This window comes from Octopus sinensis, linkage group LG7 (genome assembly GCF_006345805.1).
Source record: "Octopus sinensis linkage group LG7, ASM634580v1, whole genome shotgun sequence".
NCBI lineage: Eukaryota > Metazoa > Mollusca > Cephalopoda > Octopoda > Octopodidae > Octopus > Octopus sinensis.
Window position 1 is genome coordinate 28097235 of NC_043003.1, and position 15000 is coordinate 28112234.

A 15000-nucleotide genomic window follows, 5' to 3' on the forward strand; every position below is an offset into this window, starting at 1 on the left:
TGGAGCAGGTAGTGTGTTCTGTTCTTGGGCAAAACACTTCATTTCACGTTGGTCCAGTTCACTCAGCTGGGAAAAACATGTATTCCTGTGACAGACCAGTGTCCCGTTCAGTGGGGACTATATATGCTAGAAAATCCAGGAAACTAGTCCTATGAGACTATATGACTCTTGAAGGAGTTTTATCCTAATGATCATTCACTGAGTGTACCTGGTCACATGATGAAAATTATAACAGACTGCTGGTGTAAGTCACATCAAGGCACTATAAAATTGCTACAGTGATATAAAGGAAGCAACTTGGTCAAAACTGACTTCAAGTAATTAGTGTAACTCCTGCTAACTTCTCTTTTAAGCATCTTTATGGTATATACTATATATAACTATATGTTGATGCACATGGCCTTGTGGTTAGAGCAGTGGACTTGCGGTTGACAGATCACGGGTTCGAATCTCAGACCAGGTGATCTGTGTGTTTATGAGTGAAACACCTAAGCTCCACGTGGTTCCAGCAGAAGGTAATGGCGAACTTCTGTTGACTCTTTCACCACAACTTTCTCTCACTCTTTCTTCTTGCATCTTGTAGCTTACCTGCGTCTCATCCAGGTGGGGAATCTATACACCAAGGAAACCGGGAAACCGGCCCTTATGAGCTAGGCATGGCTTGAGAAGGAACAAACATATATATAACTATATACATGCACACAGGTGCAGGTCTCCAAGGAATTAACTTTTTTGATTTTCCCTGACATTATTTTCCTTGTTAGATGGTTGAAATGCTTGTCTTTGACAGCAACTAAAAATCACCTGAAACTCCTTGTTATAGAACATCATAGTCTGCTTCAGGATGTTGGTGTGTTAAAGTTCCCTTAACTTAGCAGTTTGACAAAAGAGACAGATTGAATAAGTACTAGGATTACAAAGAATAAGACCTGGAGTCGATTTCTTCGACTAAAAACATCGTTTAAAGTGGTGCTCCAGCATGGCCACAGTCAAATGACTGAAACTAGTAAAAGAATATATCAACACACAAAGACTGTGAATAGATATAGTGGAAGACACTTGGCCTAAGGTGCCATGAAGTAGGATTGAACCTGAAACCTTGCAAACTTCTTAACCACACAGTTACGCTGTGTGTGTGTGTGTGTGTGTGTACTCTTATCTTGACATCATGTGATAGTTGTAAAGGGTGATCACCAACATGCAAGCAATATTGTTTGTTTCTAGAGTTTTGTTAAAAAACATGCCTCACATGATCACGTGACTGACCAGGCTATCACATGTTGCACATCATTGGTCACAATGCACTTTTGCATTGTTTTAGCCTTCAAATAATGCCACCCTGCTGGCTAGGTGAGCAGGCCATCATTCCCTCTGATCAAAGGGGGACTGGATCAATGTGAAATGAAGTTTTTTCTCAAGAACACAATGCACCACCCAGTCAGGGAATTGAACCCATGATCTAGCAATTGTGATTGCAACAGCCTAAACACTAGGCCATGTGCCTTCACAAATAAAAGGACATGTCTAGAAAATCATCTGCCTCAATGAGTTGTATCTGATCCAGTCAAGCATGAGAAAGTGAATATTAAAATGATGATACACACACACACACAAACATATATATATATATATATAATATATATATATATATATATATATGTATAAAAATATAAAATGGGACAAGAAAGCAAAACATCCAGACAGGTGATACAAAAGAGGGACAACAAAACATCCAGATAGACGATACAAAGAAAACAAGGACAGGTCATTCGGAGTTTTCTATCCTCAGTCAAGTTCCAGATTATCTTTGCAATTTCAGCTGGTTATACTCGAGATTGCTCCAATTTGGCCAGCCTCAAGGAAAAACTAAGCTAAGGGCATTAGGTTCCTTGGAAGAAAGCAGCGAATGTATACGAAAACAAGGACGGAAAAAAAACGGAGAAGGTTACACAAATACAAATAACAGGACATAACAACAGGTGTCTTTCGACTAAGGACGAATTAATTTAAGCTAGCGTGTGTGGAAGTAAAGCCTTACGGCAGGGATACAAGATTTCACAGGCACAGGGAGGAATATAGATGTTGCACAGACAGCGGCTGAACCAAGAAAGAAAGGGCAGGCTTGGCCAAACACCAGTCATGTGGGGAGAGAAGAGAGAGAGGTAGAGGCAGAGGGACAGAAGGAATAAGGAAGGGCGAGAAAAAATGACAGGGACACATTGAAGTGAAAAGAGGAGGGAAAGTGAGCATGAAAAGAAGGCAATGAAGTGTGAGAGAGGGGGGGACAAAAGAACGAAGAGTGGAATGAACAAAGTAAGCATGAAAGGGCTGATAGAAAGAAGGAAAAAATAAACGAAGAGAGTCATACAAGATTTAGGTAAATATATACTTACATATAAGAGACCAAAGTGTATGTACAGTTCCTTTGGTTTGTGTCTATGTTTTCGTTTCTCATTGTGTTCGACGTCCCTTTAGTGTCCTGTACTCATATATGCGTGTATATGTACATGTAGAGGTAGGTACGTACATATATGTATATATATATATATGCATATGTTTTATTTCATTTTAATTATATAATATATATATATATATATATATATAATTCATATGTTTTATTTCATTTATTAATATATATATATATATATATTAAGATAGCTTAAACTGTGCTCTAAATGGAGATGTAGTCAAATCCTATTTTATGGACTCAACCATGTTCTAAAATAAGTCGAAAGGTAAGCTACTATAAATCGGCCCAAACTTTCCAGACAACCCAATACATGTATAAAATATTACATATATATATATATATATATATATATGAGAGAGAGAGAGGGGCGTGGTCAGTGGTGTATGTTAGGCTGATTTCTTGAAGGCAGTGTGGTGAAGAAAAAATTTAATATAGTTTATAAATGTGTAACAACATGTGAATAAGCAAACAAATGAATGTCGAGTTTGTATGTGTTTTAATGAATGCATACTGAAGAAAATAAACTTGAAGTAAAATGTAATGGGTGTACATTAGACACACTATCCTACAATATTCAATATTTCTATTTGTAAAAAAATACAAATAACAATAAATAAACTATGTATGTAAATGGAAATTAGAATTATGATTGATCAATATTTTGTTCAAATTTCTGCTTTCTGTCTTAAAAGGAGAAAACATATTTACCAAAAGAAAGAAAAACTAAAAAGAAAAACAATTTTGAATATTAAAAAAAAAAATTAAACATATGAAAAGATTTCAAAAGTTTTCATTTGCAAATCAGTTGGTTTTTTTTTTTTTCTTCTCTTTTTTAAAAAATATGGAACTATAGTTTTTGAATAACATTGAGATGTAGACTTGAAGGAGTTAGCATTGGTAGAATCAGTAGACTGATGGCAGGAAGCTGGCAGAATGGTTAGAGTGTTGGACATAAGGCTGGTTCTTTACATTCTGAGTTCAAATCCTGTTGCGATCAACTCTGTCTGCTCAACCTGGGGCGCACAAGAAACATATGGAGTTCTGTAGACAAGTACTTAATTGCAGAGTTTGCCTGCCAGGCACTCCATATGTATATGGATGTTTTGCGTTCTTGTCCCATTTTGTATTTTATATATATGTGTGTGTGTGTATATATATATATATTGTTTCTTTGGCACTTTTGTTTCGACTTATGTTTGTTTTGACTCCTGTTTGTTTTGTTACGCCAGGTCTTAACTCCAGAGGAACTTGAACAAGCAAGGAAGTCCATTGCCTATGGCTGTATCAAGTATGCAGATTTATCTAAAAACTGTACCCATGACTACGTTTTCTCTTTTGATCGGGTAAGTGAAATCATCATCATTGCCATCACCACCACCAACCTCCTCTTTTTGACTTCTTCCTCCTCCTCATCATCATTAGTTACCATTGTCATCATCATCACCATCTTGTCTCCTTTCCTCCTCCTCATCATCATCAGCATCATCATCACCATTATTACACATATAGACACTGTTGTCATATTAGTTGTAATTGAACAGGCCTATGATCAATGGTGTTCCAGATGTGACCAGCCCATGTATTTTGTTTTCAGGCTATGTATCCAGAGCTGTGTTATCCAGTCTCTTCCTTGTTTTCGGGCTGCAACATAGGATTTAAGATGTAATGGGGGAAGGATAACTGCATCTATTGTTTTACTTGTTTCCAGTCATTGGACTGCAGCCATACTGGAGCACCACTATGACTTATTTTTAAAGTCTGGTACTTATTTTCTTGGTCCCTTTTAGAAGGCACATGGCTCAACTGTTAGAGCATCGGGCTCACAAACATGATGTAGTGAGTTCAATTCCTTGACTGGGCTGTGTTGTCTTCTTGAGCCAGATACTTCATTTCACGTTGCTCCAGTTCATTCAGCTGTAGAAATGAGTTGCAACATCACTGTGCCAAGGTGTATTGGCCTTTGCCTTTCCCTTGGATAACATTGGTAGCATGGAGAGGCGAGGCAGGTGACTCTTGGTCTTCCATAAACAACATTGCCTGGACTTGTGCCTCAGAGGGTAACTTTCTAGGTGCAATCCCATGGTCATTCATGACCGAAAGGGGACTTTTACACTCTTTTAGAATAAGTACTGGAGTTGATTTGTTTGAATAAAACCTTTAAGGTTTGCCCCAGCATGGTTACACAGTCGACTAACTGAAACAAGTATTTAAAAAAAAATGTGAAATAAGTTTGAGAAGCATGGGCTTAGAAAAAAAGGTGTTTTAGCATATTGGGAAATCCCAGAAGTTGTTGCATCGGAAACCAAATCCTTTTCTGTATTTCCTTTCTGTTCCCCCAACATCAGTGTTGGTTCCATGAGTCACCTGACTGCTGGGGTTTATCTGTTATTTGTTTCAGCCAATTAGACAGTGGCCATGCCCATGCTGGGGCACTGCCTTGAAGGGTTTTAGTCGAACAGAACTTTTTTTTTGTAAGCCTGGTGCTTATTCTATCAGTCTCTTTTGCCAAACTGCTAAGTTATGAATATGTAAACACACCATCACTGGTTGTCAAGCGGTGGGTGGGGGTACAAGCACAGACAAAAAGACACACACTTGGACTTCTTTCAGTTTCTGTCTACCAAATCCTCTCACAAGGCTTTGGTTGGCCCAAGTCTATTGTAGAAGACACTTTCCCAAGGTGCCACACAGTGGGGCTGAACACGGAACCATATGGTTCTTTATAAAGAACAGTCTATCCAAGAGGCTTCTACATGGTTTCCATGTATCAAATTTTATTCAAGGCTTTGGCCAACCCCTGTAGAAAAGAACACAAAGGGCATTTCTCCAAGGTACCATGTACCCAATGTAAGATTTGAACCCAAAGCCATATTGATGTAAATCAAACTTCTTAACCACATAGCCATGTAGTTAAGAAAACAATGATGGGATGGTCACGGTTGAACCCAGAACCATGTGGTTTGGGAAGCAAACTTCTTAGCATCACAAAAAGAAATACTCAAACAACCCCAAAGGTGGGATGGTCATTGTTGGAACACTGTTGAACACTCAGCATTATTAACAGTTTCAGTGAGATTTATGTTTTAAAGCAACTAGCTTTATTATCATTGTTCCAATTAACTTTTTATGATAACGTAGTCTGAGATCGCCACTACAATTTCAACACATGCACACACACTGCTCTGACTACCAGCCATGACCACCACTTACCACTTCCCCTGCCATCTAAGATTTCAAACGTTATTCAGGTTGTTATCCTGTGATTTATTATTTTCTTTCTTTCTTTCCTTCCTTCCTTCATTGCTTCCTATTTGCTTTCTTTTTCTTTTCTTATTAGTTAATTTTTAAGTAGCTGATTGTCTGTTAATCAGAAAGTGACCACACATGCACGTGCACACACATATACAGAGTTACACACATGTATACACTCTCATATATATACATTATATATATATACACACATACATACATACACACATATATATATATATATATATATATACACACACATATATTTATATATACACACACACACACACATACATATTCATGCAGACACACGCACACTTGTTTACATGCATACATATACCATTCATTATTTGCAATGGTTTGTAAGTTCAGATTATTTAGCTGTATGTTTTTAGTATATTATATATATATATATATATATATATATATATATATGTATGTTTATTCTTTTATTTTGTTTCAGTCATTTGACTGCAGCCAGTCGAACAAATTAACCCTAGGACTTATTCTTTGTAAACCTAGTACTTATTCTATCGGATCTCTTTTGCTGAACTGCTAAGTTACAGGGACGTAAACACACCAACATCAGTTGTCAAGCAATGGTGGCAGGACAAACACAGGCACACAAGCATACACACACACACATAAGATGGGCTTCTTTCAGTTTCTGTGTATCAAATCTTCTTACAAGGCTATAATAGAAGACACTTGCCCATGGTGCTATGCAGTGGGACTGAACCCGAAACCATGTGTTTAGTAAGCAAGCTACTTACCACACAGCCACTCCTGTGCCTATATATATATATATATATATGTTTGTGTGTATGTATATAAAAAGAAGTTTGCCTCACATGGCTATGGGTTCAGTACCATTGCATGGCATCTTGAGCAAGTGTCTTCTACTATAGCCTTGAGCCAACCAAACCTTGTGACTGGATTTGGTTGACCTGAATGAAGGGTGTTGTGTATATATATATACAAGTGTGTGTGAGTGTGTCTGTGTTTGTCTTCTACCACTGCTTAATAACTATCTTGGTGTGTTTACCTCACAGTAACTTAGCAGTTCAGCAAATCAAACTGATAGAATAAGTACTAGGCTTTAGAAGATGAGTACTGGGGTCAGTTTGTTCAACTACAATTCTTCTTCAACCGATGCTCCAGCATGGCCACAGTCTAATGACTGAAACAAAAGAGGTATCTCTTTGTGTGTGTGTGTGTGTGTGTGTATTATAGGCACATGCATAGCTATGTGGTAAGAAACTTGCTTCCTGACCTCATGGTTCCAGGTTCAGTCCCACTTTGTGGTACCTTTGGCAAGTGTCTTCTACTATAGCCTCACATTGACCAAAGCCTTGTGGGTGGATTTGGTAGACAGAAACTGAAAGAAGCCCGTTGCATATACATGTGTGTGTGTCTGTGTTTGTCCCCCACCACTACTTGGCAACTGGTATTGGTGTGTTTATCTCCTCATAACTTAGCAGTTTGTCAAAAGAGACCAATAAATAAGTACCTGGATTAAAAAATATATAACTACTGAAGTCAATTCATTCGCCTAAAAATTCCTTAAGGCAGTGTTCCAGTATGGCCACAGTCTAATGAGTGAAACAGGTAAAATATATATACAGCGGGAGGGGGTTGCTGAAAAGTTTGTGGCTTTAATGGGTAACATGTAAAGCCTGGGTGCAACTCCAACTTTCTGAGTTCTTTTTACAAGGCTTAGAAAAATTGAAGGACTGCTGCAATAAATGTGTGAACCTGAGAGGAGAATATGTCGAATAAAATTATAGTTAACTGATCCTCCTTTATTTTCTTTAGGCTAGAAAGCTAGGATTGGATGAAAGAATCTTCACTGGCAGCTAATTGTTAGAGCAGTGAAAATGTATGAAAGATAAGAGATGAGTTTTAATTAACTGGAAAATTAAATTAATTATCATAAATTCCTGTGTTGTTGTTCATTTAACTGTTTTGAGATCACCACTAGTTCCATCATGTGAATACCTCATGTTTTGAAATGTTCCTCTTCCTTATTATCACCATTGTCATTGTCATCATCGTCATCATCATCATCGTCATTTTCAATGTCTGCTTTTCCATGCTTGCATGGGTGTCAGACAAGTCAGGCAGACTTTTCTGTAGCTCAGATGATCTTCCTGGCACTCAACTCTGGGTGTGCAGTCCTCGATAGCAGAAACAGCTGTAAGCCAATGAAAGTGACTACATAACTTCTGTTCTTTTGTTATCCACACACACGCGCATACACACACACTTATGAATTTATATATATATATATAATATATATATATATATATATATATATATATACCTGCATACATACAAGTTCAAACTGTTACAGCCAGTGCTTCTGCTGATGCAGTGAACATGCTGTGACAGCCATGAGGTGTGTTGTAGTGCTGCTCATGCTGTTATAGTCAGCACTTCTTATTTCTTTATTGCCCACAAGGGGCTAAACATAGAGGGGACAAACAAGGATAGACAGAGGGATTAAGTCGATTACATCGACCCCAGTGTATAACTGGTACTTAATTTATCGACCCCGAAAGGATGAAAGGTGAAGCTGACCTCGGCGGAATTTGAACTAAGAACATAAAGACAGACGAACTACTGCTAAGCATTTTGCCTGGCATGCTAATGTTTCTGCCCACTCACCGCCTTCTTCGTGATGTTCATGCTGCTTCAGCCACTCATATATGACAGGCTTCTTTTCAGTTTCCATTTACCAAATTTACTCAGAAGCAATGCTTTGTTTAGTCCAAGGCTATAGTAGAAAACACTTGCTCAAGGTGTCATGCAGTGCGACCGTGAACTTATCAAAAGCCACACAACCCTGTCTGAGTACTTCAGATTTGAATTAAAACCATCCAAAATAATTTTATGTAAGACGCCTTTCATTAAATTAATAAAGATATTGCCAAATGTTTCAGAGAATTCTTCATGATTTCCAAAATTAATTAAACCACACATGTAGATTATTTCCTTTGAAATGACAGATTAAATGTTTAAATGCTTTTGGTTTTCTTTTCTTTTTTCCTATTTGCGTTCTCTTCGTTAATTAACGTCTCTTTGTCTCCCCGACGACAGATGCTGGATGACCGTGGAAATACAGCTGCATATCTATTGTATGCCTACACCAGAATACGGTAGGTTCTTTGGCCATCGCTCACCTTCCTAAAGCTATTCTTATCTGGTTCCAGTTGTAGCTAGCACAGTGTAGATTGTACTGAATGACTGAAGATTTTGTCTAAATTTCCACAACTTTCTCTGTCTCTTACACTCTCTCTTTTTATCTCTCCTTCTTTCTCTATCTCTATCTGTCTGTCTGTCTGTCTCCCTCTCTCTCTCTCTCTCTCTCTCTCTCTCTCTCTCTATATATATATATATATATATATATATATATAGAGAGAGAGAGAGGTGTGTGTATATATATGTATCTATTTGTGTATACATGTATATGTGTGTATGTATGTACATTTATGTGTGTGTGTCTATATGTATATATATATATGTGTGTGTGTATATGAATGTATATATGTATATGTATGTGTGTGTGTGTGTATATATATATATTGAGAGAGAGAGAGAGAAACAGAGAGGAAAGGATATATATATATATAGATATATATATATATATATATCCTTTCCTCTCTGTTTCTTTCTCTCTGATATTGTTTGTGCTTTAATGAATCAAGCTGTAAATGAGAATGAAATTTCCTGTTGTAATGATGATGATGATGATGATGATGACTGCATTATTGCTGTTGCTCTAGTTGTTGTTTTTGTCTTACATATTACTGATGTATTGTTGCTATCGTTTCTTCTCTTGTTACTACAACAGCCACTATTTCGGCTGTTGTGATGTTCATTCTGCTACAGCCAGCACTCCTGCTGTTGTGATATTCATGCTGTGAAAGCCATGAAGTGTGTTATTGTGATGTTCATTCTGCTTCAGCCATCATTTTTGCTGTTGTGATGGTGATACTGCTACAGCCACAACTTCTGCTGTTGTTATGTTTTTGCTGTGAAAGCCATGAAGTGTGTTGTGATGTTCATGTTGCTATGGCCAGCACTACTGCTGTTGTAATGTTCATACTGTGAAAGCCTTGTGGTGTGTTGTAACATTTATACAGCTACAGCCACCACTCCTGCTGTTGTGATGTTCATGCTGCTACAGTCACAACTCCTGCTGTTGTGATGTTCATTCTGTGAAAGCCTTTAGGTACTTTGTTGTTATGTTTATGCTGCTACAGCCACTATTCCTGCTGTTGTGATGTTCATCCTCTGAAAGCCACAAAGTTTGTTGTTATTCATACTGTTACAACCACCACTCCTGCTGTTGTGATGCTCATGTTGCTACAGCTACTACTCCTGCTGTTGTGATGTTCAAGCTCTTACAACCATTATTTCTGCTGTTATGGTGTATACGTCTAACCCATGCTAGCATGCAGAAATGGATGTTAAACAAAGACACTGATTACAACAATCCAGTATCTCTTCATTCTCATTCATTTTTTTATTGCATAATATGAAGTGAGGTTGACCTGGCTGTGATTTCTTGCAGGTTAAGATATCCTGTAGATGCACCTTCCTTGGTTTCTGCTTGTTATTGTTTAACTCCATCATCATCATTATCACTTAATGTCTGGCATCCTTGCTGGTGTAGGTTGAAGAGTTTGACAGGAGCCAGTGCAACTTAAGAAGACTGCATTGTGCTCCACTGTCTGCCTTGATATGATTTCTACAGCTGGATGTCCTTTCTAATGTCAACCACTTTACAAGGTGTGCTGGGTGCTTCGTTTGTGGCAGCAGCACTAATGAAGATGGCCTTGTAACTTAAGATAAGAGGGCCATAAGAAAAAAAGGGATAATGCTGATTTGAAAAATTTGTTATTGTTTAGTGCTAGATCAATCCTAAACATCATCATCATCTGTCTGTTTTCCATGCTGGCATGGGTTGGACAGTTTGACAGGAGCTGGCAAATCAGAGGGCTGCACCAGACCACTGTCATCTGTTTTGGTATGGTTTCTATGGCTGGATGCCTTTCATAACACCAATCACTTTACAAGTGTACTTGGTGCTTCTATGTTATTCTGGCACAGGTGCTTTTTACGTGGTGCCTACATTGTTCCAACATGAGTGTGGCCCCAGCATTGATTCAAAGTAATCCAACCATGGCACTCCTCTCTTTTGTTTGTTTGTTGTTTTCTTTGCTGGAAATGTCCGTGTATAAGATTATGTTATTCCATGTAGCCTTCTTCTGTGTATTTTTCTTTTAATGTTTATTTTAAGATGGTAGGGATGTGAGAGATTTAGCTGCTATTTTTAGTTTGTTGAGTGACTGTATAGAGGCTTTTTTCTTGGTTTGTGATTTGAAAACTACCGCCATTACCATTATTACTACTATTGCCACTATCACTTGTACCGTTGTTGTTGCTTCTTCTACTACCACTAACACTACCACCACCACTCTTCTACTCCTACTACCACTTACAACACCACTAACACCATGACAATCATTATACTACTACCACTACTACTATTACTACTACTACTACTACTACTACTAACATCACCACCACCACCAACGCTACCACCACTCCACCTGCTGCTAACACCACTGCCTCTACTACTGTTACTAATGCTATCATCACTATTACAACCACTACCATCACGACAGCTCTACTACTTGTACCATCACCACCACCACCACTCTACTACTACTACTACTAGTGCTGCTGCTGCTGCTACTTACAGTTAAGGTTGTCACAGGAAGGAACACTAAATCTATTTAACAAGTTTTCACTAATTTTCCTTTTGTCAAGAGGAGGTGTGTGTGTGTATGTGTGTATATATATATATATATATATATATATATATATATATGTATGTATGTATGTGTGTGTATGTGTGTTTATATATATATATATTTATATTTCTGGGTAGCTTCAAGGTGAAGAAATTTGTGTGTGTCTGTTGACATTTACTGAGTGTATGTGTGGGTGTATTTGTGGATGACTGTCAGGGTGAGGAAATGTGTATATCTGTGTTTTCCATGTGTGTGCATGTGCATGAGTGCATGCGTGTGTGTGTGTGTGTGTGTGTGTGCTTGTTACCAATGCTATCTTAAGACGTGAGCATACTGGACAGTTCCTGGGTGGTGAGCACAGATTTAGCAAACAAAATACTGTGTGTATGTATGCGTGGATGTATGAATGGATGTATACATGACTGTGCTGTGGATGGTGCATAGACACACATACCACACATACACACCGCCCCACAGCACCTTATTGCCACATGCTTGGACTGGGAGGACTCTACTGTGGGTGAGACAGGGCAGTGTCAGGGGATGGGGGCTATCTATTGTATGTGTGTATGTGTGCATGCGTGCACATTTGGAGTATATCTTATGTGTGTAGGTGTGTGTGTACTGGGGTTGTTATATGTTTTCCTCTGCGTGTGTGTGTTTATGTATTGCAGTGTGTCTGTTATATGTCCAGTGTATGTATACATCGTGTGTCTGTGTGAGTGTGTGTTACTGTTTATGCAATTATACATTGTGTTTGAGAAATAATAAGCTTCACATACCCATACACATATACCCGTATACACACTTACATACATACATACAAATATATATATATATATATAAAGAAGCTTGCTTTCCAACTTTCCAACCACATAATTCCAGGTTCAGTCCCACCACTGTGTGGCATCTGGGGTAAGTGTCTTCTACTATAGCCTTGGGTCGACCAAAGCTGTGTGAGTGGATTTGGCAAATGGAAACTGAAAGAAGCCCGTTGTATCTGTGTGTGTGTGTATCTCCCCGTCACTACTTGACAGCCGATGTTGGTGTGTTTATGCACCCATAACTTAGTGGTTCAGCAAAAGCAACCAATAGAATTAGTGCTAGGCTTACAAAGAATTAGTTCTGAGATTGATTTGTTCAACTAAAACCGTTCAAGCCGGTGCTCCAGCATGGCCACAGTCAAGTGACTGAAACAAGTAAAAGAATAAAAGAATAAATATGCATTGGCACACACAGACACACTCCAAAAAATAAGCATGTGTGCTTTTGTGTATGTGTTGTGTGTGTGTGTGTGTGTGTGTATGATATTAATAGCTGTTCTATTTAATCCAGATGTTTTTGTAACATTCCTTTGTTGCCTTGCAGGTCAATTGCCCGTCTTGCCCAAGTTTCCAAAAAGACACTGCAGCAGGAAGCACTCACCTGTACCATTGATTTGAGCCACGAGAAGGAATGGAAGCTGGCCAAGTGCATTATGCGTTTTGCCGATGTGATCCAGAAAGTGTTGGGTGACCTCCTCCTTCATTCTGTCTGTGACTATGTTTATGAACTGGCAACAGTCTTCACAGAATTCTATGACCAATGCTACTGTATCGAGAAAGATCGCCAAACAGGTATGATGTTTTCTTTGTTGTTTGTGTGTTTATTTGTTTGATTGTTTGTTTTATTTCTATTTATGGTGAGAGTAATAAGAACTCAGATCATACTTGCATGGCATACTATGTTTACACTTGTGCATATCATTGCATACACATACACACATACAAACATATATTCATCCACACATGGTGATGATGATGTGTGTATGAATTGTGTGTGTGTGTGCATGCGCATATAGTTGCACTTGTTTTAGCAATCCAGTCACTTTGTGAATGCTCCATGGACGTCCTCAAAAGTAAATGTGTCCAGACCCTTGTCACAGCTGCCTTCATCTTCTCTTTCAGCTAGGAGAACAACTAAAAGTCACAGGGAGTAAGGCCTGGACTGTAGGGAGTTTGAGAGACAGTTCTGATGCTCATTGCTGTCAAATTGTCAGTTAACCAGATTAGAATTGTGCATTGGTGAATTGCCCTGGTTCAGGTGCTCTGGCCTTTTTTCTGAACTCCCTCTAAACCTCCATAAAGTACTCCTTGCTGACCGTCTGGCCAGAGGGAACCCAGTTGATGTATACAATACCCTTATATTCAAAAAAAAGGGAATTGTTATAATCTTTTTGGTGGACTTGCTCTGCCTGGCTTCTTGTGTCAGTGAGAGACAGATACTTGGCTCATACACATTAGTCCATAAGCAATCTGGAGCAGTTCATAAGTTTCTGTAATGTATTTGCCCAGTTTGACATGAAACTTTATTGCACAGCAAAGCTTCCGATTTGTCTTCACATCTGGACTGCATTCTGCAAGCTAGTCAGCTGTGACAGAGTTTAGTAAAGTGTATTCAAAGTGCTGTTACGGCCATCTCTTTCAGTATGGAATAGAAAAGTTGGCCGGTCAGATTATAAGATGTTTAGTAATGATATACTAAACTCACAATAATCTACGGCATTTATAACTGCCTCTTTTAAAAATGTCTCAAAACTTCTGGAATGCACCTTGTATTTATGTGTGTGTGCACGCATGCGCACATGTATACATATATACAGGTGTGTGTGTGTGTATATATAATATATATATATATATATATATATATATATACATGGAGTAGATGAAGCAGGGACAACTGATGAAGAGAATATTCTTTATGTTGCATGTCTTGTTTCTCTGTTTATTTTTTCATTGTTCGAAAAAAGTTTGTTTTCTATTTTTTTGTATTTATGTTTTCATTTCTCATTGTGCTCAACGTTTTTTTTTTTGATGTCCTGTACCCATATATGCATGTATATATACACATATATAAGTAGGTATGTACATATATGTAGTTATATATGCATATGTTTATATATTATATTATTATATGATCGAACACCACGCATCCTTTTCCAAGTAAGTTTTATATATATATATTGAACGTGGCCAATGCCAGCACCTCCTTGACTGGCTTCCGTGCCGGTGACACGTAAAAAGCACCCACTACACTCACGGAGTGATTGGCGTTAGGAAGGGCATCCAGCTGTAGAAACACTGCCAGATCAGACTGGAGCCTGGTGCAGCCTCCTGGCTTCCCAGACCCCGGTCGAACTGTCCAACCCATGCTAGCACGGAAAACGGGCGTTAAACGATGATGATATATATATACATGTATGTATGTATGTATATATATACACATACACACACACACACATTTATTTAAATATCTTCATCATCAACATCATCATTTTAACATCCACCAGAATTTGTTGAGGCTGATTTGCTATGACTGGATGCACTTCCAGTCACCAACCATCACCTGTTTCCAAACAAAGTAATATTTCCCCCATGGCTGGACATGACTTCAGAGAAGCAAAAGTGTGCCACTTGTGTG

General features: G+C 38.3%; 1 protein-coding gene across 1 annotated transcript in view; it reads left to right on the forward strand.

The window, feature by feature from the left end:
* Positions 1-15000, forward strand: part of LOC115213906 (arginine--tRNA ligase, cytoplasmic) — a 242583-nt gene that overhangs the window by 223148 nt on the left and 4435 nt on the right. The window contains exons 12-14 of the mRNA XM_029782885.2: positions 3700-3813; positions 8819-8877; positions 12910-13157. Of these exons, the coding sequence (XP_029638745.1) occupies positions 3700-3813; positions 8819-8877; positions 12910-13157 (421 nt within the window). The remainder of the gene's footprint in view (positions 1-3699; positions 3814-8818; positions 8878-12909; positions 13158-15000) is intronic.